This window comes from Cottoperca gobio, chromosome 20 (assembly GCF_900634415.1).
Source record: "Cottoperca gobio chromosome 20, fCotGob3.1, whole genome shotgun sequence".
Classification (NCBI taxonomy): domain Eukaryota; kingdom Metazoa; phylum Chordata; class Actinopteri; order Perciformes; family Bovichtidae; genus Cottoperca; species Cottoperca gobio.
In genome coordinates, this window is record NC_041374.1 from 5,019,469 (window position 1) to 5,046,269 (window position 26,801).

Consider the following 26,801-nt stretch of genomic DNA (forward strand, 5'->3'; position numbering starts at 1 on the left):
ATAAAAAACATTTGCACACAGTGAAATCAGAAAATGCTGAAGTGAAGGTGTTTCGTCTTCTCCTGTAACAAGGTGAGGGTTGATGAAGCACAAACAGGATGAGCATGTGTATGTTTGTATCCCTTTCTGGACAAACAGAACAGCAGCAGTACACACCTGCAGCTCCGCAGTCGCAGCAGATTTCGTTGCCTGGCATGCGCAGCACGTCTTCTATGATGGCTTTAGTCAGATCCTCTAAACCGTCCTCGCCTCCGCTGCGCTGCTCGCCACGAAACGCCATGTTCAAGGCCTCCTCCTTACTGTTGGTCAGCACCGATATCCAGCTGCACAAGGGAGCACATCATTACTGGTGTTATAAAACAATAAGAGGTTTTTACTTATAGTCTTTCTTTAGTTAATGAAGATATATATAATCTTTCTGGGAATCAAATAATAATTTATTCTCTAGAAAATAATAACGTATAACGTATAATAATGTAAGGTTATGAAAGCCAACCTTTTAAGTCAACTATCTGTAGAACTGATCCACACACAAATATACACACCCACACACACACAAATATACACACCCACACACACACAAATATACACACCCACACACACACGCTGTGGTTATTAAGAATCAAGTAGATAGGAAACAATGTAGCTGCTTTTCAAACATGGCCTCCTGTAGCTCTCTACAACCCACAATCTGCTCCTGCAGTCTACCCTCTTACACGCACGCACGCACGCACGCACGCACGCACGCACGCACGCACGCACGCACGCACGCACGCACGCACGCTGGGCTTTATGAGCCTGACGTATGCACTTCTTCCGTCATTGTCACTCAACCCTTTCTGCAAAGGCCGAGGCCAGACAGAGAGTGGGCACATGAACCAATGTGTTAGATTGTGTGTTTATCTGTATGTGTGAAAGAACAAGATATTTGAATCCACAGATGCGTAGGTGTACAGATGCTGAGCCAAAGCGTTTGTGTGTTGTATTATGCATTACACTATGCTCCCAGCCTAATTGAAGGGGGAGCGTGATTGCACAAAGCAGGAGCCCTATGGAATACTAAATATTTGATGGAAAATCCCATGAAGATGCTGCTGCTGCATGTGGAAGTGCGTGACAGAAGTAGCAGTGAGGAGCAGCAAGCTGGATCCCAATGGACGACAATTACATGGAGATGCAGTGTTTAACCACAGCAAGGCATCAGAGTGAGAACATGCGAGTCCAGAACAGAGTAGAAGTGTGTCGCAAAAGAGTTTTTAGTCCAGACAGCTCAAGAAGATTCAGTTTTCAGTGTGTTGTCTGAGCGTTTCAAGGCCAAGAAATGTCCATATTAGCTTCATATTTTAATTATCCGTGCCCTTAACTAACATTGAATTTAGAAAAAGTCAGATTCTTTTCCCCAAATGTTTTCTTACAGTATGAAATAACTTATTATAAATAATACATGTATTACTCCCCTACATGTGATATTCTTTCAACAATAAGCAGTTGTTAAAGCGGTACTTTTAGCATTGCACTCCTTTAACATACGCCTACATTACCCACAAAGCAACTCAACCGACCACAGTTCAGTCGGACATTATGCTAGTAGCTGCTAATGTAGCCTTGAGCATTAGCCTCAAGCGAAGATGAATTACTGCAGACCACAAAACCCACTTTTATCCTGGAACTGTCGCTGCCTCAACAGTCTCTCTTCTGTCTTCCATTGATAACACATTAGGTGAGAGTTTGTCATCAACTCATTCACTTTGGGTAAAGGTGGTCAGATATGAGAAGCTTAAAGGTAAACTCAGACACCTTCAGTAACTCTGATAAATGCAATTTTACTCACATGACAAACTCTTGTTCATCTTCAGCTTGGAAATGATAAGTCCGGTTATCTGTTGAATACAGAAACGAAGACGTTAAGTAATCTCGCACTTCAGAATACGAGAAGCAACAGACGGCAAAACAGTAAATAGTCTGTTATTTTCCCCTTGATGTTTATACAAGGAAGGAACTCCCCAACTGTCTCCTACTGATGTATACAACTAACACGCAACACATGTGAAACTTACGAGAAATCAGATCAAAGCACTTCCTGTCCTCTGTGCTCGGCTTGACCTGGCAGGTGAGCAGGTTGAGCTTGACCGGCTGCCTGTTGGACTGTGGAGCACAAACAGATTGAGGAAATATACAATCATAACAAATATTACACATAAGGGTCTCTAGAAATGAATTATTGTTGTTTCAGTTGATATTTATTTTCAAATGTCTGGATTGGTCCAACATAAATAAGCAACATACTAATATTTGATTTCATAAGCTATAGTGTTGTGTCACACAGAAACAGGTTGAACCCAGGACCTCTCCTGGCCCCCTGACCGTGATGGCTGGGCTGTGTGCTGTAATAATGGGCCCAGTTGGCACATGTATACTGAGTATTGTCTCCTGCCAGTGCCCGGGCACGTGCTAATGAAATGCTAACAGGCTGTGATGAGCCGTGGAGCTCTGCTGGCCTGCTGGCAACCTGCCATGTGAACTCGAGTCACTTAGAGTTCATCTGCCACAAGTTCTGAAAGAAAAAGGAAGAACTTGGAGTGGCGGTAAACAGCATCCAGACAGAGAGAAAGGATTATAAGCTCTCGTGTATCTACCAAGTGTGACAGATAGGTTAAAGATTTAGTCCCTTTCAAACCATATCTGAGACAACCACTTCCCCTGAGCTCGTGGGCAACTGAGCAACTAAGTTTGTTTGCAGAAGAAATGTGTGTCTCTCTCAAAGCTTTCTAATAAAGCAGAAAAGAAAATATCCTGCACTGCGTGAGGCTCGCAAACCAGAAGAGTTTATTTAAGAAGTGGTAACAACTTGATCCGACATGATCTTCCACAGGGAGCCTTCATATAGGGAAGGTTCATGTGAACACTAAGGGATGTGGTAAAAAGGGTTACTTATTGTTTGTGTTCATTTATTCATATAAGCTACCCAGCCTGTTGAAGAAGTGTTGCCCAAGCAGCTGTCACAAACTTCAGTTTGATCCACAGAGATATGAATCAGGTCATCTTTGTTTGAATGATATCTATAGTCCTACTGTAACATAAAGTATGGTGGATAGAAGCTCCTACGTACAGTGACAATCAGGCCAACATTTCACAGACTATACCTCGAGACATCTGCCACTTCTCTGCCACAATTAGCTAAACTTACGGATTGTGCTAAGCTGCTCAGTCTTTGTCCGAGGCTCAGTGGGAGGTTATAACTCAAACGACAGACAGCGTCACAGAGTTAATTCAGATTTTGAATTCAGCTTTGAGAGTCCGGCAGTGTCCGCAGGGAAGCGGCTTCTGCAGCTGCACAAGAGTGGAGACGACCCCGCAGACGTGCCAGCATATACAGTACGCTCACACTCTCTGCGATGAGTCACCGAGGCGCAGCAGGCGGAGGGGGGAGGGGCGGTGAGAAGGGGGAGAAAGGGTTGCCATGACAACCCATCTATGTCAATTCCACTCTGCCAGCCTCCAGATTGAGAAAGCCCAACACAGCCTCCCCGCATGATGTTCTCCCTTTGATCCGCACAATTAGTGTGTGTGTGTGTGTGTGTGTGTGTGTGTGTGTGTGTGTGTGTGTCTTGTACTCACTGTGGCATGAGAGATTGTGAGCATGCCCCCCTTCACTGAGCACTGCCTCCTCTGCCACACCTTCCTCAGTCTGTGAAGAAGAGGGGAGGGAGCACATTAGGAAAGGCCTTGTCGTGTCTTTCTTATCTGTGTGCACTTTAAGTTTTAATGCACCATGGATGGCGCTCTATAGTGTTTTTAAATAATGCTTACCCATCACTCTTCTTCAGCAGGTAGCCTTTCTTCTCACTGCCAAACTCCTTGTTTCCCTGCAGCTGGTGCATGCTGTAGCCACCCTGCTTACTCTGAGAGTCCTGTGGGAATCCACACAATATGTGCACATAGCAAACAAAAAAGATGTTTAGCAGTATACAGAGAAGCTGCTGAAAGACATGCAGCACTGACACAAACACACCACAAACCGATACTTAAACATCACAGTACAACGTCTTTTCACAGGAAAGTTTAATCTATAAGGCATGCTCTGAAGCCTCTGAAAGTGCCAAATCACTTTACTGTCAAGCAGAACAGACAGATGTCAGCATGCTCAGCATGTTCAGCATGCTCAGCATGCACCAGCACTTACTCTTCTAGACTTGATTCCAGACAAGCAGAAGGCAGAAGGGGAGAGATAGAGGGGAGAGGTGTGAAAGATCCAGCTCAGGTGCAATGCGTTGTGTGTGAAAGTGTTACTTTCTAAATGTTGTGCTTAACGTGGGTGCTATTGGCAAGAGAAGCTACAGGAAGTGAACATTACATGTGATAGGCTGTATAGATTGTGTCATGCAGAACAGCGGACTGAGAAAGAGAGTGAATGTGTGAAAAACAAGTAAATCCGGAGTTGGCAGTGTTTTTAAGTGATGAAATGTGGTGTTAAGTCGGCAGTGAGTGGCTCTCCACTGAGCAGCCAGTGAGGCACAACACTGGTCACCAGCAAAGCCGACCACACACTGGCTACCAGCATGGTACAGCACTGGGCACTCGCTCTGTGCTGCAGGAGACAAGCTCCAAACCGGGTAGTGGCGTGAGAGGAGGTGCGTGGTAAAAGCATGTCTGTGTGGCACCTGGAGCAACATGGCTGGTTAAGTGAATGAGGTCTGACATTGCTGTGTTTAGCCCTATACGGCTGTGTTTGGGCTGACCTTGTTAAGAATTTCACGTTTAAATGTGTCCGGTGTGTCTCTGAATGTGACCCGCCTACCTCCTTCTGGTCCAGCTGGAGGGAGGACTTGATCAGATCCCGTAGGGCAGTCAGCTGCTTCTTCTCCTCATCCTGAGTTTGTTTGATCTGAGAAAGAAAACGCAAAGTTGAGGAAAAGTGATTACCAGCTGTGTTTACATTTAGCTCGTGTAATAAATACCAACACTGGAATCCATTTCTCTGCTACAAAATAAAGTCTCACACTTCCCCGTTACTTTCTTTATTTGAAAATATACTTTTTTTTTTGATTCTCGGAAAATAAAGCCAAAATAAAAGCATAAAAAGAGACGGAAAGGTAAAGATGTGAGTATTTACATTGTAGAGATCAGCTGCCAGCTTCTCTATATACTGCTTCAGCTTATCCGCTGTCTTCAAGCCATCTTGGAAGAAACTGCGGAACAAAAAGGTGCACGTGAAGCTCACTGACATGCATTGGAATAAATATGAGAGACACGTCGGTCATTTACGGGAATTACTACTTTGCAAATGTCAGGTGTTAGACCGTGCTGCTTTTGGCCACTGTGAAGGCCACTCGGAGAGAGTGGTGCAGTTTATGTTTAATGTATGGCTCGGCTTGTTCTGGCGCCTTTGCGTCTTGGCACAGAAATCGTAGCTGGCCGAGTCCACAGCAAATTTGCAGAGGTGCTTAGCACATCCTGAAATCCATCACAGATCTGTCAGCGTTACACACCTCGATGCAGCGCTGTAGTCACAAATCACCACTAATGACCTCCCTCTCTCCACCCCACCCCACCCCACCCTCCCCTCCCTTCCTCTGCTCATTACTTTCTCTGTCACATCTCTCCTCTGCTTGTTTTCTTTTAATGTGCACATGGAGGATCCCACATTTCTGCTCCCACTCCATCCGGCTCCCCACGTTAAGTACGAGGCTGTAGCTCCCTTTTGATTTAGCTTGTGTGCATGACGTAGAAGTGATGCGTCTGTAAGTTTAAAGAGAAAAGCAACACACTTTGCTGTTGTTATCTATTTGGGGAGCTCCGGTGTAGCCAGCGGATATCTGGTCCGAGACTTCCTTTTCCGTGAGCTGCTCTTTGTTTACACTCCGACGAGCAACTTGAGACGCGAGAATGGAGGTGGAGTTAAGAGGCCAGATTTTTACACAAGTAAACCGTTTACAAGCTAATATCAAGCTAAATCGTATGATGATAAGTCAGGTGATGGCTGATGCGTTCAGAAATTGCATTTCGGACAATGCGCTCCCCCCCCTTTTGCCCTCAACACAGACAATTTACCTGCATTCAACCAAAGGGATTTGGACAATACTACTTTGACTACAAAAGGTTTATCGAATGTCTAATGTCATTCTTCCTAGAGTGCAGGTTTTCTTGGGGCTGGTGCTAAATACATACATTTTCCTTTAATTGCCGTTCTTATTTTGTTGAATGAAGTAGTTCAGATGGCAAAACAATGTACAGATTGTTTTCTTCCTTCTAGCTGCGAGCAGTCACACTCGTCATCCTGCTTTCTTTTGCTTTTTAATCCATCACCACTGCAGCTCCTCGATCGATCAAGGCCCAGGTCGAACACATTACTTGGGGAAGTATATTGTTTTGTCCCAGTGTTGTGACAGGACCTAGCAACGCTGGGAGAAATTTTGTCATTCCGTCACAGGCCGTCGTGAGCTGCGGTTCTAGCGCCCACTTATTTACCCACCAAACCCCACAGCTGTCAGAACATATCTGTATGATGACCTGTGCATATTTATGAGCGCTATATATACACAACTGTGCCCCCTCAAGGTCTGTGAATCATACAGGAGATAGAAAATTGACATCAAGAGCTGCAAAGACGGAGAGACACACACAACCTTTTCCTTTACTGTATTTTGAGACACATTTCTAAGTGGGTGTGATGCACACAACAGGGGAGCTTCACACATTCGGGTTCAGGGGGATTAAGGTGGTACTTACTTGCACTGAGCGTGGTAATACTTAATCAGGTTCTGGAGGAGGTCCACTCCTTTCTTGGTCTTGATCTCATTTACTTTGATCAGGTACTGCAAAGCAAAGAGAAGTGCAGAGTTCAGCCAGGAGTTTAAATCCAGGGAGTGTTTAAAGGATTCTTTATTTTTTGGTTTAATGAGGTATAATGCGGCAGAGCTGTTACACAGAGAATACAGACTTCTGCTTTGCCATAGACACTTAAGAGTATGAACATTTTGCATTATGATGATCTCATCTGAGTGCTTCATGAAAGCTTTGATGTACGAGCCAAGACTGCCTTGAAACTTGGAGTGGGGACCAGACTGGTAAACACACCGGCAGTACAAGAGAACACCAACCAGTCGGCCTTGATCTAAATAAAGTTTCAAAAGGATGTTGAGAAATAATTTCACATTAGCATCGTACAAAAGGAGAGAATAGCCTCCAGAGGAAGTGCTTTGTTGGTGGTACACTCAGTCTGGGTGTCTGAGAATCCAAAACAAACAAATAAAAAATTTAAATCTTAATCTGAGCTAATCCCACAGCATGCCAATCTGCAGAGATTTACAAAGAGTCACAGCTAAAGACCACTTTCAGCTCCACAGCAAAACATTTTTATCTACAACACAAACACTTTCTGAAGCTTCCCGACAGCCTCATACAGTTTCAATTTGCTCCTGACATCACGTGCGTGGATGCATGTGTGTTAGCGTACGCATGAGTGCATGTGTATGTGCATATATATGTGTGTGAATGCATGCATGTGCTGTCCCTTTTGTCTGTGTGACAGCGCCTGTTGGATGGGAGATTATCCACATTTTGTCTGAGCCCTGTGTGGGTTCAGTGTTTTGGAGAGCGCTGCCGCATGTGCGTGTTTGGAACTCTTTTGTGTGAATGAGCAGCATCGCTCGCACTGCTGCGGTGTCTGAGCGGGACATAATGCAGCCTGCTGAGCCCTGCCTCTCTGCACTCCTTCACTGGCAGCGCAGGGATGAAAAGAGTGCGAGAGTGAGTGCATCTAGTAATCTGGTGATTGAGTAACACGGCGAGAGACGGAGAGAGCGTGAGAGTGCACGCACACACAGAGAAATGAGGTTAAGTGGGATGAACAGATTGTGCCACTGACTGCAGCGACTGTCCCGACTGACACACAACATCAGCAGCAGCAGCAGCAGCAGCAGCAGCAGCAGCAGCAGCAGCAGCAGCAGCAGCAGCAGCAGCAGCAGCGCTGGAATTTATTTTCTTAAGACTGTTGGTTTAGGAAATGTCAGTCTCTTCTTTTTATTGGTTTAAAAATGCAGATGAATCACATAACGGTCGACTACAGAACACAAAGCTAAGGTCAGATTAAACAAAGGTTACAATATGGACACGATCTTGTCATTTTTACATCAATAATTCATCTTGTAAGGCTGCGACTGACCATTATGTATATTAACGATTCGTCTGCCAGCTGTTTTCTGGATTGATTAAAAATGATTTTGTCCAGACAGAACCTAAATTTATGCAGTTTACAAATGACTGACTGAAAAGAAGCATATCTTGTTCGCTTGTTCACTTGGCCTGAAACTATCACATCATATATGTATAGAAACAAGTTAATTATGGTCTCATAACAAAATCCTTTTTAGGGCAAATTCTTTAAACCACAGAGTTGACTAACTACCATTTACAGAGAGGCTGCTTCAGAAACAAGTGGCCAAAACCACAAAGGCCTTTTGTCTGACTTTTCTTTTAGCCTGGAACAACCAACAGGCACTGTTCAGAGGACTCGTGCAGTCTTACCAGCACACAACAAATCAGCATCATACTGTAAGTCAGAGCACAAACATGAAAAGCTTTGCTGATGATTAGAAATGTTAAATCAAATCTGGACATGAGGCGGCCAATGAAAGAGGAAGCCGGTGATAATACAACGTGGGAGCTCCAACTCCTTTTTGGCATCCGGCATTCAACTGGAGGCGGCACAACAATGGATAATACAGTGACTGAAATAACAAAAAGATAAAAAACGTTCAGGTTCAAACTCAAATGTTTCAACTTTAATATTAAAACATGTATTAAATTCCATGATTTCAGCCATTTCAGGCATCAGGCGTGTTAGCATTGTCAATGCGTGCATGCTGACGTTAGCACTTAGCTCAAAGCACTGCTAGCATGGCCGACTAGATTAAACACCTGGTCTAACGAGGAATAAAAAGTGTGAACGCAGGTGGAGAATAAGGGTCACTGTGAGAGGAGGGCAGCTCAGCCACGAAAGGACAGCAGCAACTTCTGTGGTGAATAATTCAAAGAACCAACAGCAGTGCAACAGCATCGGTGCATTATGTAATTTGAGTCAAAAAGGATAAAACAGTGAACAAGGCGTAGGCGTCACCGCCCACCACTAAGAGAGGTTTTTTGGCAAAGCAGAGTGAGCTCCAACAGTTTGTTCTAAATCTCTTGGGTACATAAAGAACTCACATTTGTTTTACACTTAATTCTAGCTGTCAGATTTCTTTAAGTCTTTAGTCTTTGAGCGATAACACCAAAGAGAACTCAAACTGTGTCACAACATGCTTCGAAGCAAACAAGTTCACGGAACCAAAGGAACATCTGAAAACACTTAAATTAAAAAGGCAAACGGTTCGACTGTTTAGTATGAGCCGCTCAAATATCCGACTTGTACTCATGACGTGCCACGAGATGTTATTTTTTCTAAATCATATCCACTTACATACAATCGTTGTAACAGCCAGTTTCAGGCTGGTATTGAGGCAGACAGCTGCACATACCTTGTTCATGAATTGATGTAGGTACAGCTGTATCTTTTGGATCCGCTGTAATCCCTACATGTGGAGCTGCTCGAGTTTTAAAGATATTCTATAAATTATTCAAATCATCTGAGAGAGAAGGAAAAAAGTCAACTCAAGCTCAAGAATCATCTTTAAACGCAGCTGGTAAAGAAGACTTTACATACATATACATATGTGATTTTAATAAGTGGGTGCTCAAATCAAAAATAGCACTGCGTTGGCGTTGGCGGGTTTGAATTGCTGCAGTGAGAAGACGAAACAGGACAAAGGAAGGTCGGTGTCGGGTGTCGGACCCACGAGTTTGAATGCTTATCAGGTGCTAAAACACTACACAGTGCTTTATAATATGAAAAGCCATTGAAATGAATGAGGAGGCCATGTTGTTTGACACAAGTTAACACAACATACATGTGAAGGTCAGTGTGTGAGACAGCAGCATAAAGGAGGACATGTGCTGTGGGGATTTAACCTGTGGCGTGTCCTCGCTGCTGAGAAGCCAACCAAACATGTCCTACACCGAAGCTTCCTTTCACAACCTACCTCGCACATCTGGAGCTGGAAGAGACGCCGCTCCTTCTCCATCTCCTCGGCGATTTCAGCCCCGGTGATCTCGGTGCGGATCATCCCGTGTTGTTTGGCGTGCTCTCGCTTCTCCTTCTCGATCTTTGTACTGACACAGAGGAGAGGACAATCACTGTCTGTCTTTAGAGCGTGCGTGTAGGTTTGTGCTCTATTATGTGTGCAATATCTTCTGGAGAGTAGAACCAATATTGCTGCACATTAAAAACAGTGTTTGATCCATTATTCAGAACTCTATAATGAGCTAGATGGCGCAATTATGCAAACTTTAATTATCCACTTACAACTTGGCCTCGTAGTCTTTCCATGCTTTGTCGAAGGGCTTCTTTATGTCCTGCGGAAACAAAGGAGGACAAGCATCAGCAGACTACAAAGAGGTCACCGCGGGACGGAGTTCTTCGCAGAGTTGGATCACTACCAGATTGCCTCACTCCGCTCAAGATTTATGCCCTGGACGGCCTGCAAGCAACCACGCCTTGAACCCCAAACATCAACGGTTCATGACCCAGTTACTCGCCACTCGCCTCAAGCGCAACACAAAGACAGTGTTTACTTCTGCAAGGTTTACAGTGTGAGCCCTCCCCTCCCTGCCTTCTCTGGTCTCTTCTGGCTTACACTCAACATACAGAGGTTAATAGAGAGATGTGCTGACGAGGCATCATTTTCTCTGTCTTTAATCAAGAGAAAGAGAGAGAGAGAGCGAGAGAGCGAGAGCGAGAGAGAGAGAGAGAGAGAGAATGACAGGAAGAGAAACTGTTTAAGAGTAAATCTTACCCCTTTCACGCCTTTCAAATCGCCCTTTAGCAGCGAGTCTAGAGTGAAGATCACATTGTGGCTGAGGCTCTGAAGCTGTAGGAGAACACACAGAATGGAGGAGGAAGAACACTTGGAGTTAGAATGTAGCCGTTGACACGATAAATCACAGCTAAAATATCATAACACATTTTTCTAAGATAAGGCTGAGGCTGAACTGATCTTACAAACAAGTATCGTGTGTGTGTAGCCGAAGCTCGATATAACTCATTGCTCTGTGTCACAGCGCTCTACTGTTGCCCAAACTATAAAAAAAACCACATCAATGATCCACATCGTTACACTGAGTGACATGTCATTGACCCGCTGGTGATATGAAAATATTGATCATCGCAGCTTTAAATGGCTTCTTCAATGGGAACGTCGGAGTAACGTCGACCAGGAGGGGGGGGGGGGGGGGGGTTTGTTAAGTACTGAAAGAAGGATTAACAAATTGTTAGAATTTTTGTCTTTTTATGGGATTAATTGACCATTAAACAAAATATATAGAACACCGGCCTTACCCTTTAACCTACAACGCAGTGCATCAGCACGTTCACGCCGCTGCTGACTGAAGAAATCAGCAACATCGTAGCAAAAGTGCAAGTTAGTCTATTGAAGAATTAGCTTGTTGCCAGCAGCTCGGGTTGCCACAGTTGTGCTCAGCAGCTCTAACCATTAGGATCAGCAAGGTCATTTACAGCAGTACTAAGCATTTAAGTCCCTGTTGCCAAGTCCACACAGACACACGGTCAAGGAAGTAAACAGCGCTTAATGGGCGCTAATGTGCTTCTTAAGTGCCTGTCTTGCATATGGCCAACGTCAGGATCAATCCTGGATGGCTGCCGGTGTGCTCTAACAGCCCATCCTGTAACCGTGTCTTTAATAGTATACAAAAAGGAAGGAATTATTCAGAGAAATTATCAAACGCTGGCAACAACAAGACCAAATATGTCTACAAAAATCTTTACATTGAAGCCGATAACACATGTAAGGACATCTAGGACAAGCGCTTTTCATCAATTCTCATTTGTAGTGCTCGCACACACCAGCAACCCTCGGGGCGCAGTTATTGAAGTCTAAAAAAAGTCACTCAATAAAATACTGAAAATGGCAAAGACAAGAGTCAAGAGTGGGAAAAACTGAGAGATTTTCACTTTCCTGCTGCACTATGCAGATAGCGCCAACAGGTGGGTGGTTTAGGAAGGTTTATGGACACACACACACACACACACACACACACACACACACACACAGAGTTGTTCCTGGTGCTGCCAAGTGTATTTATGGAGTCTAATCTCGCTGTCAGCCACACAGGAAGAGAGGGAGAGAGCGGAGACTGGCTCTTCTTCTAACAACAATCACTCACAGAGGATTCAAACAGGACACATTATTCAACAGAAACGTCAGGGGAAATCCACGGCGGGCAGATAAGAGCCTCGACTTGGGAAAAAAAAACACAGAGCTCGGAGGTGGATATAGCCGCAGTCAGCTATACCGTCCGACTGTGATGACAGCACTGGCTGTGTAGGCGCAGTTTATACAGATTTGAAAAGTGTAGAGATTGATGAACCCGAGGGCACGTACACCTCTACCGTTCCAGTGTTAGTGACTACATTCATCAATAACCTCTTCACATTCCACACCACAAGCCTCATCCCAACCCTAATCCTAATCTTACCCTTAAACCTAAATCCTAAACCATTTATAGAAGTGAAGACAGGAAAAAGTCAACTCTCTTTCTACCCGTGTGAAGACGAGCGCACAGCAGGACGAGCTTTTCATTTCAATGACATTATAAAAGCGTTGACGTGTTGAACTCACCAGGTTCTTCAGCAGGGCCGACAGCTCCTTGGTGAGGGAGGAGAACTTGACAAAAGCCGTTCCCAGGTCGGGGTTGTCTCGGCTGATGAAGTTGCTGCCAAATTTGTCCAGAGCCTGAGCGTAGTTCTCTTCATTCTGGACGTGGTCTGTGTTGAAAATGGAGAAAAAACCAACCACTGGTCAGTTATCTGAACTGGCTGATGATCAGCATGTGTAGAGGGCTGGAAGCGGCCGGCAGTCTATGCAATGTCCTGTTGGGGGTGTACTGCAGGTGCAAGGGTCCACAGATTCTACAATGGAAAGGTCTTTCATCAGTGCAGCAACACAAGTGATACAATACCAGGCGCACGTGACCTTCGTCTGTGATTTGTGATCAGTGCTGCTCCAGGGAGACTTTGTTTTATACAGTTTGAGTCTGCTCAGTCATTTTTAAAATGCAGCAAATGTCAAGTTTGATGTTTGGTTCTCCAGGTCTGTGAAACTCTGCGGGAGCAGTCAGTCAAACGGCAGCATCATCTGTCCATGCCGTTAAGGAGAGGAGATGGAGGGTTAGGGTTTCAGACTGTTGACCAAATCTGAGGAAGAGTCTTGAGAGGAAGGTCAGGTGAGACAAGCACCCTGTAGAGCTCATTCCTGCAGCAGCCATTTTGAACTTTTGGCATACTGGCAATCGAAAACCTACACACGGTTGGTATTTTATAGTGTTTAAAAGTGTGTGTTGTTACCACAAGTGTTGCCAAATCAACCAGGACTGATATATCTTAAGGATTAGAACTGTTGCAGGGAATCCTGGCTTCGCCCCTGAGTCTAACTATTCCTTACATTTGCAGGAAGAATAATCATCCCATTCTTATTTCTATTTTTAGATCACAGACAGTATTTCTCTCTCTCTCTATAACTAGATGTAGCCAAAGTCACTAACCATTGAAGCTAGTGGCTAACTGATAAGACACTTCACTTAAGAGATGTTCCAGTTGTTTTGGGACTTTAGGAGTTTCTCTTTAAGAGTCACAATGGGAGTAAGGTAAACGGTTTCTGTGGAGAACAAACAAACATCTGAAACTGTCAATTTACAGGGAGGAGGCTGCCTCAAAAGTATTCAGTGGGAAATGACGTGTCACAGCAACGAGCAAAACAAACTCAGGTGTTGGTTTCTGGGACAGCCTGAAAACGCCGCACACACAAAACCCCATCTGTTCCACAAAGGGGTTGTGATCCAAACAAACACATCCTGATTTTTATTAAAGATATTTAAGACAGCCTGGGCTCTCCTCTGGGGATGTTGTCATCAGCTAACGCACATTAAGGCCTGATGAATTTAGAAAACAGTCTCACCTTGTCCTGAATTGTAGATGGCCTTCACTGATTTCTTTACCTTCTGCAGGGATGTTCGATCCTGATCCAACGCCTGAGAAAAGAGGGGAGGACGCTTTTAAAACCTCGAACGACACATTGAAAAACATTCACGTCAAAAGACGGCGAGGATAATGTCGACGTAACGCTACAGCTAGCTTGAAGAATTTAGGGCATAGGAACAATATTTGCTCAGTAATTCAAAGCATGCATACTCCATAAAGCTCACGTAGACAGAGTGCTCACAATACAGTGACCTGAATGTGGCATTATCATTATGTCACTGCTGACTGCTGGAGCAAAGCCTTTGTGCTCTCTCACAGATATATATGACAAATATATGACATTTAGGCTGCTTATTCAATGTGTGGTGGTGGCCTAGTGGTCTGGTGGTACGCCTTCCAAACCACAAGGTCGTGAGTTCAGTCACATCAGGCACTCATTGTGCCCCTGAGCACCCAGGGAGACTGTCCCTGCAGTTAGTTCACTGTAAATCGCGAACTACTTAATGTAAAAACAGAAATTCATTTAACGATCATGCATATCTATATTTAGAGAAAATCCTGCAAAAAATGTCCTTAAAAAAAATGTCTACTTCTAATATTTTAAGGACATTATGCATGTATTAATACAAAACCCCTTCCCATTCAACCACCATCACTATCTGTCCAACATATATGTTCTGGTGATAAACACCTGAAGTATTCAGACACACACGCAACAAGCTAATTACATTTTGCAACATAATTAAGGCGTCCTTGGCCTCCCCTGGACAGCTTTACATGGCTCTTCCCCAATTATGGCAGCAGTAGTTTGCCGCCGCAGGCCGGGCCCTTTGATCCCGCTGGATATGTGAACAGACTCTGCTGCCCAATGCCTCCCCACACAGCCTCATTATTTAGCCCTGTGTCTGTTTGGCTAAACAGTGGCCCAAGCAACCTTGTGCATATATGAAACATTTATAGTGCCATTATCTTGCCAAAGAGTGTCTCTGTGTATGACATTATCTTGATAATTACTGTTATTAAAATCTCCAAACATGCTTAAATAATGAAAAAGCTCAAACCCCTGAGGTTACTCATCCCCGACCTGGTGTCTGATCATGGATGAGGTGCCTCTCTATGGGAGGCAGAGTTACCCTCTTTGTGTTTTTTATTATTATTAGTGAATATCTTTGTGTAACACATAACATTTGCAGATGTTACCGTGGGCTGTGGGCAGCTGTGACGGACCGTTTTCATTTTAAAGACTAAACAATAAATCATGGAAATAATCAGCAGACTTCTTTATTTCCATGAGATTCCTTTTTGTATGACAGCGACTCCGAGCAAAGTTCATCCAAATGATTTGACACTGTCGTGCGTTATAGTCACACATTAGATCCCCATAACAACCGACACATTTACTAACAAGCTGCGTTTCCTCACCCTCTTCGCAACACACCAAACTCCGCCTTCATCACTCAGCTCGCGTCAGTCTCCAACATAAATCTGTGATTATTCAGAGGATTGCAGTGTCGTGTGGCGATTAGGATGGAGAGCACGGAACAGAGGCTGAGCAGGCGGGCTGACTTTTGTGGTGGTCATGTTGAGAGCAGCTGGCACCGCCACCCGAGGGTCACCCATAATCCACTCTGTCTGTGTTTGTAATTAAATATTCAATCGTAACATAACAAGTTACCAAAGATTCTCTTCCTTCGCTGTATTTTTGGGGGAAGTCCACACATCCATACGGACTGGACAGCACTTTTTCAAGGGGTAAATGTGACATGTAACTTGGAGAGATGGTTTGTTAAACCTGTTATCTTCAGATTTTTAAGGGGGGGGGGGGGGAACAAATCAATGAAATAGCGCTGTCTTGGCACACATTCTTTGCAAACCCTTGGCAACAGTCAGGAATGCATCCAAACTGTGCTCTCCAAAAAGGCCGACAACTATTGAATATAGTCAAAGGATTGTTTATATCTGCCAGGAACCAATGGCAAGCTCCCACTCAACCCAGGGGGATTAGACGGTGTGACAATGCCAAAACATCTGCGGTCGCTCGTCTCTGTGGACGATGTGTTTAGCGCCGGCGAGAAAAAGAAGCAAAGAATACATTGTGTTAGTCCACTGAAAAATGTCTATCTCAAAGATCCATTTGTGCTGTGAAAGTCAACATGTCAGCGTCAGAATGCTTTTAAGTAGAAGTCTGTCAGAGACGGAGCCAAAGAGGTCAAGGGTCAGCTTAAAGGAGGTGAAGGTGCGGAGGCGGTGCATGGTGCCTCTGCAAGAACACATTTTCTAACCAGCGTGAGCACCGAGGTCACAAATAGATGTCCTTGATAGTTTATAAAATGTCTGATGTGAGGCAGACCAAACATTTCTGGTATTTCATCCTATTCAAACAGTTTTTTTAGGGATAATTTTGACTTATTAACACATCTCACATTTGATTATGTCAATTATTAGTCATTCGGTCTATAAAAAGCCACAACATAGTGAACATTTTTCATTTTAATATCCTAGAGCACAGTCTAAAACACATAAAAGACTAAATATATATGTTGGTTTGTATTCTAAAAGGCTGGAAAGCAGTGACTTTAACATTTCTGCTTAACAAAATGACTTCAAACTATCAATCAATTATCATAACGGATGCAGACACATTTGGACTTTGGGAAAGAAATCAAACTTTGGGAAATGTAAGGCAAAAAAACTTTTTATAGAAGAACAGGAATAACCCCAGAAAGAACCCATGTGACCAATAGGGTTAATGGGGCTGACTTCCTGGTTTCCAAACAACACAAAGTCATGCCGAGGAGGTCAAATCCTTGGGGGAAATTGGCGGTTGAAGTGACTGGGCATGACTGACTGGAGGCTGTCTCAGCTTCATGCTTCCTGCCCGAGGCCTTATCCTCCTTCAGCAGCCCTGCCGTTTCCCCTGCAGCCGTCCTTTGACAGGAAGCAGGAAGCGGCCAGGCTTGTCGGTGTCCTGTCCCGGGTCGGCAGCACTCCGTGTAATGACACTAACTGCTCTCTGCTGACAGCTGAGGAGTAAAAACAAAATACTTTTTTGGGCTGTCTGGGAAAATGTTTTTCTTGATCCGCTGATCCAATCTAGAAATTCCTGCTCTGTCCCTAACTGCACACGTTAGTAGTCTTTGTCTTTTTCTCCGTGAACTCATCCTTCCCAGCTCCTTGAACCTCGCTCTTGTCCTCCACCTCTGCATTTGGCATCGCACCGGGCAGGGGCGGCCACACGGTTACCCTGGAGATGTGGTCTGGCCGTCTCACGCATCGTCTCAACATTCTTCACCGTGGAGATTGTGGGGAAGCTACTCTGACTAACTGGCCTGCTCTCTGTTTGTCAGCAGCACACAGGGACTCAACTGTGCCACTGTGGCAGATTTTGCTTTTCACCAAGCAAAGATCAGACGCCCGAGTTCTCAGGGTTGCTAATATGCTAATTATTTCCTCGAAGAAGAAACCGGAAAGGGCACAATTATCAAAAGACTTCCCCGGAGCCAGACATGAAGCTAAAACCCATCTTTAGAGGGTAAATGACAGACCAGATCAGTTTCTTTGTTTGTTTGTTTTTTAATTGTCCACATCAAACGTGTTTCATTTCTGCTACAATAAAAGATACACTAAAAAACTAAAACAAGTGTATATGTTTACGTACTGTACATTACAGCAATACCTCCTGCTGTTATTTCTGTCTATATGAATAAGTCATAGGAGAGATCGGGCTGTGTGTGTGTCTATCTGTCTGTTGAGTCTATGTGGCATGAGTCAAGCAGGAAGGGTGGGGAGCTTTCATTGGCAGGAAACAAATGCACATCCCTTTTTCTGGGCCTGCAGCAGGAGAGGCCTACAGCTTTCCAAGTGGAATTGTAAAAATGAGAGGATGTTACATTTCCAAAAGCAGCTGAGGTCAGATGGCCTATTTCTCACACACACAAACACACACACACTCACACACACACGGTACTGAAAGAGAGCGATTGACTGCCAGTGGTTTTGGTTTTGGTTAATTTTGGTCTGAAATGGCAAATAAAATGAGAAGGATCAAGTGGGAATACATCTCTTTCAGGTTTTTGAAGTTAATGAGAAACCCAAACATCGATCAACATGAACGCAGAAATCGACAAACGGGCAGTTTGACATGTTTTAGCCCCGATCATGTACATATCATAATCATGCTACATTACTGCTTTTACTGCAGATCATGTTTTTAGATATATTTCTTACAGTTCTGGAGAGTCTGGTATATAAATCAACTTACAGAGAATTGTAACGTCCTTGATATACTGTAGGTGATCCATCAAAAATGAACAATTAATCAAGTTTATGTTTTCTTTGTTGGTGCAAAAATAACATTAGTATATACACATAGTACTTCTATCTGGTGGGGAAACTTGGCTGCCATATAGCGCCTTTTTAGTACAAGGAAAATGCTAAACTTACATTATCCTTTGGCCTTGGCAAGCTACTTAATATGAGGTGTAACCAACCAAATTACAGCAAATTGTCAGATTTGCCAAAACAACATTTGTAATCAAATATTACAAACAAGCAGCTGCACCGCAATCACTTGTTTTTGCATTCAGTGTCTAAAGTAACACTGCCTTTGAGAATGATATCAGATTCCTGCTGTAATATTACCCCTGGCCTATTGAGAAGCTATTCTCTGATTTGTTCAAACGTCATTTTATCATAAAAGCATTTTTTGCCCCCAATGCTCGGCCTTCTTTGTCAGATTTTCCAGCAGCGCAGCTCGACGATGCATCGCCTTTTTGCAGCCAACTCTCAATTCCCATTTGTGGCAACCTCCCATTAGCACTTCAATGTCCCACAAGGAAGTCCAAACCACAATGAAATTTTAACAGCCCAGCTCTCCACTGTATCGCAACGTGATAATAATGTTACTTTGACGAAGAATAAAGACATTTACTGTGGAGATATACGAAATACGACTCTGTAAGCTGAGTCACTGGCAGCTTATGTAAGATATCTGCTCTAATTAGCCGGTTTCTATTGCATCAATATTGGCCTGCTAATGTTATTGGCCACGAAGAGAAGTCAATACAAGTCAGAGATTACTCCATTATGTATTGCTGCTATCAGCATCCTGCTCTACGCTCTCAGAGAGAGAATGACCTGCTCAGCTGTGTGCTTCCTGTGGTGTGCTTCGTGAGGCCACACGGTGGATAACGCCAACTCGCTCGGTTGCTAGGTTGCTCTTTGCCGCAGATCTCACAGGAACTGACACGCATGCGTGCAGCCGGCGAAAAGTCAAGCCAAGCATTCAGCAGTGTTACATTCACACTTCATTTGGCAGCTTCCCGCAGAGATGCTTGCTCTCTCTCTCTCTGTCTCCGTCTCTCCATCAGCCCACTACTTGTTTCGAGCAATGTGCAGGGTTTCTTTTCACACTTCCGCCCACACACTGCTGCATTAGTCTGCACTCACCTCACCTGAAAGCAAACAAGCTGCATACCTTTATCTGTATTGTGTTTACCAGTCAGGAAGTGATTATTCATGTGAAGCAGCTGCTATTAACAGGAGAACAGTGGGAGGAAGATTCAGCTGATGATTAAAGAATGACAGCTAGCATCCTCTTTCTTATAGTGTTTGAGATCAGTGAGAGAAAACCAACAACAGCAAAGCAAACAGGTTGTTTGTTTCCAGACAAATGTGAACCTCAAAACCACTTTGTAGACCGGGATAGAGGAATTAGAACAAATTGTTCTATGGTTATAGTTTTGATTGATCATTTAGTCCTTGAAATGACACATAAGATAATGGTTTATGCAGCCCTATTTGTCATTAAGTATCCATCAACCTGCAGAAGATGTTCCTCCGTTAACTTTTAAAATAATGGAGGGATTAATTAATCATGAAAATAATTAGTGTTTGCAGCCTTCAACTACCGAGTGGACCTTGTGCGAATTCTTGTGTGTTTTGTTTAAGTGTTGTCATGTTGTTAATTAGCTACAAATGAGAAACAACGACAATACTTAAGTATTGATCATTTATAACACAGGACTACAATACTACACTAGAAAAGCTGGCAAAAGACCAACACTTTAACAAACCAGCGCTGTGTAGGTCGATCAAAGCAAAACTAAAATAAACTACTCCAAGCTTTTATCTTCAATCTTTCCCTTATCATTGATCAGCTGATAAGCCTGCCAGCTCTGCTTCCCACCAACCAGCCGCCCGCGTTGTAAATCTGTAGGGCACGCTGCCAAAGGATTTGCTCCCTTGATAAACATGCACAATCAGAAGTAACATTATTTTTCTAACGTTCCTGCACAACCGCTCGGTCATGATTCCTTGGCCAAAGTCACAGACTCTGCAGAGCGCTTTACAGCATTCCTTGAAGTTTTTCTGCAGACCAGTCTCGAATTTCACACTTTATGGGACGCTGGGTGAGCGAGCAGCTATTCCAAAACCACAGGTGTATCCACTCCCATAGGCCTTTTGGATATTCAGATATTTTGAGCAACTGGACATACAGAGGAACAGAAATAAACCTTTACTGCGTCTTCCTACAAAAGCTTTAACCGATCTTAATGCACATTTCCACTTGAATTTCCCCATTTGACTACTTTCAGAGAGTAGTGACTGGAGCTTTGACAGATGCTGTTATGATGTAGAAAAGGAAGTGATGTAAGACTTTTCATTGACATTAAATGGACTTGTCTTGAAGGCCCGTCAATGTCTTTCCTCCAGGCTTGAATGCACTTGGGTGCTCTGGGAAAGGTTGTATACAAATTTGACATTGAAAAGCTGTATCAATTGTTTAGCTGTAGTAACAAGCACACAAGCACACAAGCACACGCACAGTCCAGGGGCAAACATCATCAAAGCTCACAGACAAGAGATGCACTGTTTACCCCTCAGGCCACAACAAGATGGCCTGTTGTCACAGGACAACACGGTCTCCTGGTTCTGCAGGGCAGGCCACAATATTACTACTGCGCTGATATAATCATAGAAGCCACAAAAGATGAACTGAGGAGAGACGAGTGCCGTGTCTCAATTTGCGCATTTCTGTACTTACACTGGCTATTTTGAGATCATAAGTGCGTTCACACTGAGGCAATATATGGCACAATATAGTGCACTATGAGTTCCCGGATGGTGCACTCATAATGGTGGAAAAGTAGAGTGTGGAACGCTTCTCATCCTCAAAGACCCACCATCTTTGTGCATGTAACGGAAGTGGCAGGATCCACCGTTTAATAAATGTACAACTATACAGATGCCGGATAGAAGCCGTCATTCATTTCATTGGGTTCATTGAGGTTCAGTCTGTAATGATTTGGTACCGTGAACGATAACGATTTACGCACTGGGCAACAGTGTACAACAAGGCAGTGTACTATGGGAAGTATCCCATTTGAGACACAGCATAAGAGTCTACAGCCATGCAAGCAGCTAAATGCTAACATATAATATCTGCCTACATTACATTTGTTATCTGCATTGATGGCACACTGAATTTCTCCATCACAGATTAAAATGTCTATTCGTGTGAGGAAGACTTAAACACCATCTATTCGTGTGAGGAAGGCTGCAGACAGATGTGAACACTGACCCACTCTTCCTCGCCTAAATCTGGGGTAGAGAAGGGGGATCAGAGTGCCGGGGCAGAGTCTGGTCCGGGGCTAATCCGCTGCCGGCTAATAGCCCTTGATGATATACGCAGTGCAGCTGTGGCAGGAAGGTAGGCCAACAGCTGTGGCCCACAGACCGATTATCAGATTTCAGCCACAGACGGCAAAGAAGCCGACAAACAAGCAACACAACAGAGTCTCACCTCCCGCTGTGGGAGACGGAACAAATTAGAAAATGGATTGTAGGTTTGTTAGTATTTATAGAGGGAGATTTAAAAAAGGAACATCCCTCCCTTGGATGCTCCTTTGGTAATATACTGAATACTGCATCTCCTTCATGATAGTAAACACAGAAATGTCAAACTGGTGGCAAAATGACAGCAAAGACACCATCACTGACGTCTAACTAAAATTAAAAAGGAGCCAACTGTTTGTTTGTGTCTGGTTTCACTTGTTAGCAAACGGCTAACAATGTGTAGCACAATATAAACAGCTCATTTACATTTATGTTGTGTAACAAGGTTACTAAAGGGGGTAGCCATCTTTAAATAAAGCGTGACCCGATGATCTTCCAGTTTCTTTACATTGTGACGACATGGCGCGAGTGACGCCGTAGGCTACGCGGTACAGTAGCTGCACTCTAGTCTGCACGACTGCATTAGCTGCTCATTGGGTGCTAGCACGTAGACGCAGCCGGAGCAGTCGAGGCGTTGCAAATTGAAATTGATCATTTTAACTTTCTTTATGTTCTTTTCACTCTTTTTTCCGTCTTCCAATTTCAACTTTTGTGGTCAATAAGCATCACATGACCCACGTATAATAGCTCCATTGATGACATGAACGCTTCGAGGCGAAGAGAGTGAGATTTTCAGCTCTACTGAACTACTGTATGTGCTCGAGTCTGAAACATTGTCATGCAAAACTAATCTGTCTTTTACTGCAGGTACTTCAGGCCTGTGATAGCAGGTAGCTAAGTAGTGAACTTCATATCATAGCACTGGTGTCACTGTTATCTCTGAAACACCACTAAGTCCACACTGAAAATGTAAAAACTACTAGGTATCTTGCTAATGACCACTTTAAACTGCTTCTTTTTTTTTTTATAGTGCAGTTTAACTGGAACAAGATGTCATGTGAGGTACGGTGCCATGGGATGAAAAATGTTCCCATTCTCTCACACCGTATGATTCACTGGGTTTGGTGACACAGGGGACAAATGATGAATAAAAAAGCCAGAACTTTATTAATAATTAAATGTGACACAGCTGTGCACAGTTGCAAATGCTGTAGAATGGAGCCTTAAATAGCGTGCACTCAGTTGTGTTATGTAAAGCCAAATATGGTAAAAAAAAAAAAAGAGAACATTTTGAATTATTCATCTTTTTTTTCCTTGATTCTCAGCAAACAATTAAAAAGTTGTTTTAATCCTCTAAAGTACTTAACACTCAACTAACAGACAGGCACATGGTACACACAAATGACTTCAGTGTTAATGAAGTAGGCCTGAATGAAAGGAGACATTCCCCAACAGGCGAAACACAAATCCCTGTTTTAAGAAGACTTCTAGGTAGTTTCCAGATCGAGAGCTGTCAAAGAAGCAGCCAATTCATCCACTAAAGCGCAATGACAAATATGTAAGAAGAAAAGCATAGATAGATAGATAGATGTGTAGATATCGTTACAACTGACTCCCTGTTGGTGGACTGGATGTGAGGCTACATGTGACGAAGCATGAAGCCTCACATGACAGCGTGTCTTCTAGCAAATGACCTCAGGTGCTTTTCAGACAAACAGCTTGAAGCTGTGATAACTAACAAATAGTCTGAGTGTATCTGTAACTAATAACACAAACAGAAATGCTTTTGTTAATCCTAAACACTAACTCACTTTAGATTTCTCTAAAACATACCCAATGGATGTTTATTCATAAACAAACCGGCTCTTGTTTTTTTTTTTTTGCTTAAAGCATTTCGTACCAAAACTCAGTGTGTATCCTTCAGGCCTCTTTTTCTCCTGTCTTTTTGATAAGTCCTGGCTTGTTTCTGGGTTTATTTGAGATAATATTGTTGCAATTTGGCTGTCATCAACATCCTCTAACTTCCACTGTTTGATAACTTTCATCATGGAGGGTATCAGACATCGTTTCATCTCAGGGGCTATAAAAGAAATAAGCAAATATGCTAAAAATGTTCTAAATTCAAATCCAAGTGTGAAGATTTGCTGCCTTTCTTCGTCTTCTAGGAGAGTAAACACAATAAGTTTGCATTTTTGGTCAAAACTAGACACGAGGATGCCAGCTCATTGGGTTCTGGGGAACTGTGATGCCTTGTTGTTTTATAGACCAGATGACTATTCAATTGGAATTGGAAGTTTAATGGCAACCCCAAGTGTATTTGCAAGTCTCCGTGCCCGAGTGATTGACTGATAATAGTGAGGATGCAGCTCTACGCAAAGAAAACTGAACATGATACTGAGTTTTACCACCTCAAAGTGAATACTGGTCTCAGCCTATGAAAACCGCCACCGCCTACCTCATAAATCACACGTGAAAACGCCTTTCTTTTGTTTTAAAACCGGCATTGTTCACATTAGCTTCAGTTTGTCTTGTATTCCTTTTTTTGGGGGGGGCTTTGCTGGCTTTTACAGCACAGTTCAGCTATACATGTCTGCTTCTTGCTTACAGCTCCTCAGTGGTCACAATCTGCACACAGCACCTTTAAAGCCAAATGGAGAGTGCCGCTACGTCATATAAAATGAACATAAATAAAAATGTAAGCTTTTAAAAGACTGGTAAGAATGTTAAGTCTGGCAACAGCTATGGGACATTTTATAAACTAGATCTTTTGCAATCTATAAATTACTCTATGATGACTTCAGGCAATGACTTTCACTCCAATATAAATATGCAGTGGTTTGGAATAAAACTCCTCATTCAGCTTCTTCTTCTTCTAAGTACAGAATAGCGTCAAACTCTCTGAAGAGTCTCAGGCTTAAAATGCTGCGACTGAAAAGGCCGTTATATAAAAGTAAAAAAATATAAAAGGGCCTCTGCCTATTAGGTCAAGCTCAGCCATGCTTGAATAGAATGACTGTGAAAAGTCAACATTTTTCTGGTGCAGCCCATGTGATGTGGTGCATGCTCAAAGGAATGCCAATGCAGTGAGGGTTTCCCTTGTATCGCTGCTATGGCTCTCTGTGGTTTAGGAAAGCAAACCCAATGACGCAAAGTACCATCTGTGGGGTAGAGAGGGAGACAATGCATGCCCCACGGGGGGAATAACAAGTGCCTGCTGCTATTATTAACTTACGGTGTATCAGGGAAAGCGGGAGAGTCTTAAAGTAATAACCTGTGACATTTGCATGCAAGCAAGTGTTAGATTTGTTGTTCTCTGCACAATCTGCTTAGAAGTGTTTGTAGTTAGATAGTTATAGGTTGCAATGTTTGCGGAACAAATTAGAGATGCACTGATATTTTTGTGTGTTAATAAGATTTATCTGTTTTATTTGACAGAGTACAAGAAAATCTGATTAAAGCCTATATTATAAGATGATTGTGTGTTTTTAATAGACTTTATGATAACAGCAGTAAATCCCCACATTTAATAATCTTCTTAAATAATGAATTGATTGCCCAGATTAATTTTCCATCTATTGACCAATCAATTATACGACTTTGCACGTTGCAGCTCAAATTTTAATTTATTTTTTCATTTAATTTTATTTATTTAAAAAAAAAAAAAAGGTAGAAGGGACATTTTCCTAGGAAACAAGATGACACAAATTTGACAACCCTAAATAGCTAAAGAAAAGTACTTGGCAATGACATTATAATACATAATGTACCTTATGTAATATATTAAAGTTTATAGAAGGCATGGCAATATAAGCAATTTTGGTGTTTTTCTAGAATTGATAGAAGAAAGCAGTATATTATCAGCAATCTCCACTACTGCTGAAATGATTTGTCAATTGTTTACATAATGTTATTCAGTGACAATCTTGGGTTAACTGTTAAAAGCTGTTTGCCAGGTAACCAGAGACAACACAAGCATTGTCAAGGAACAACTCAATACAGGTTTGGATGTCCCCATCTACAGAATAAGGTTGTATCAGTATTGTTTTGTGGTCCTGAAAATGTTACGTTTGTCCTGAGGGTGGCACTCAAAAAGAAGTTCAAACAAAAAGGGTATTCTCCTCGATAGCCAAAGTGTGCTTGGCAAATTTCAGGACAATCTGCTAACTAGGTTATGATATATCATGTGCTCGGAGCATGAATGAACAAAGAAAATGATATGGCAATATGGCTGGTAGCTGTTAAGATATCTTGCTTTGCCACAAACTGTCAGACGAACCAACAACGTGATCCAACCAAATATCTTTGGGTTCCAGATCCTAAAAGCCAAAGATGTTATTGCTAACCAATTCTACGACTGTGTGTTCCTGGAATACGAGAGAATATTTAATGTCGATGAATGGAAATACTTGTTGTTAGTTTGCAGCTATAATCTCTGGAATCTGGATAAACAAAATATGATCATCAACCTCAACAACTTCTCCAACAGCAAATCCAACTCTGCTTTCTGGGAAATGCATCTTGTAGAAAAAAGAAAACCTACAACACGACTGCTTAGCACCAAAGATGACACCAAAATAAAACCCACACTGCATACCAACACAGCTTCCGGTCTGCCGCCCACACACATACACAATGCACAATGAAAGGGCAGAGGCTGGTGAGTCGTGAATACTCATTATGCATTGATCAATAATTGATGAATTAGGACGATATGATGCTGCAATATGATTCTTTCTTTCGTTGCACCTCCAGATGACTTAAGAGAGGGACTACCCTCCTGTGTGTCAACTCACCCCCTCAAGTTACAGCATTAAATATTCAAGTTGTACCTTTGCATAATTTACACCTTGTCAACATACCAAGGAAATGACTTGTAGAAACAAAAACAAAAAAGGGATAAATGCTTTAAGTTTGAGGAGAGGAACTCGGGAGCTCAGCAGAAACCTGGGACATTTTAAACAAACGCCTCTTCAGGCAAAGTGACGCCGAAGGCAGTTTTACTTCACTGCAGCAGCTCTGGGTCTATGATGCAATT

General features: G+C 43.0%; 1 protein-coding gene across 7 annotated transcripts in view; it reads right to left on the minus strand.

Moving 5' to 3' along the window:
* asap1b (ArfGAP with SH3 domain, ankyrin repeat and PH domain 1b) overlaps positions 1-26,801 on the minus strand; it is a 40,775-nt gene that overhangs the window by 11,562 nt on the left and 2,412 nt on the right. For 4 of the 7 annotated variants that reach the window (XM_029457465.1, XM_029457462.1, XM_029457464.1 and 1 more), the window contains exons 2-15: positions 14,067-14,139; positions 12,732-12,877; positions 10,890-10,964; positions 10,400-10,449; positions 10,077-10,206; positions 6,730-6,815; positions 5,114-5,189; positions 4,799-4,885; positions 4,184-4,192; positions 3,811-3,911; positions 3,619-3,688; positions 2,058-2,145; positions 1,832-1,880; positions 157-323 (exon numbers count right to left, since the gene is read on the minus strand). In XM_029457465.1, coding sequence (XP_029313325.1) covers positions 157-323; positions 1,832-1,880; positions 2,058-2,145; positions 3,619-3,688; positions 3,811-3,911; positions 4,184-4,192; positions 4,799-4,885; positions 5,114-5,189; positions 6,730-6,815; positions 10,077-10,206; positions 10,400-10,449; positions 10,890-10,964; positions 12,732-12,877; positions 14,067-14,139 — 1,207 coding nt within the window. The remainder of the gene's footprint in view (positions 1-156; positions 324-1,831; positions 1,881-2,057; positions 2,146-3,618; positions 3,689-3,810; positions 3,912-4,183; positions 4,193-4,798; positions 4,886-5,113; positions 5,190-6,729; positions 6,816-10,076; positions 10,207-10,399; positions 10,450-10,889; positions 10,965-12,731; positions 12,878-14,066; positions 14,140-26,801) is intronic. The other 3 variants (XM_029457466.1, XM_029457461.1, XM_029457463.1) reach the window with 1 other exon arrangement.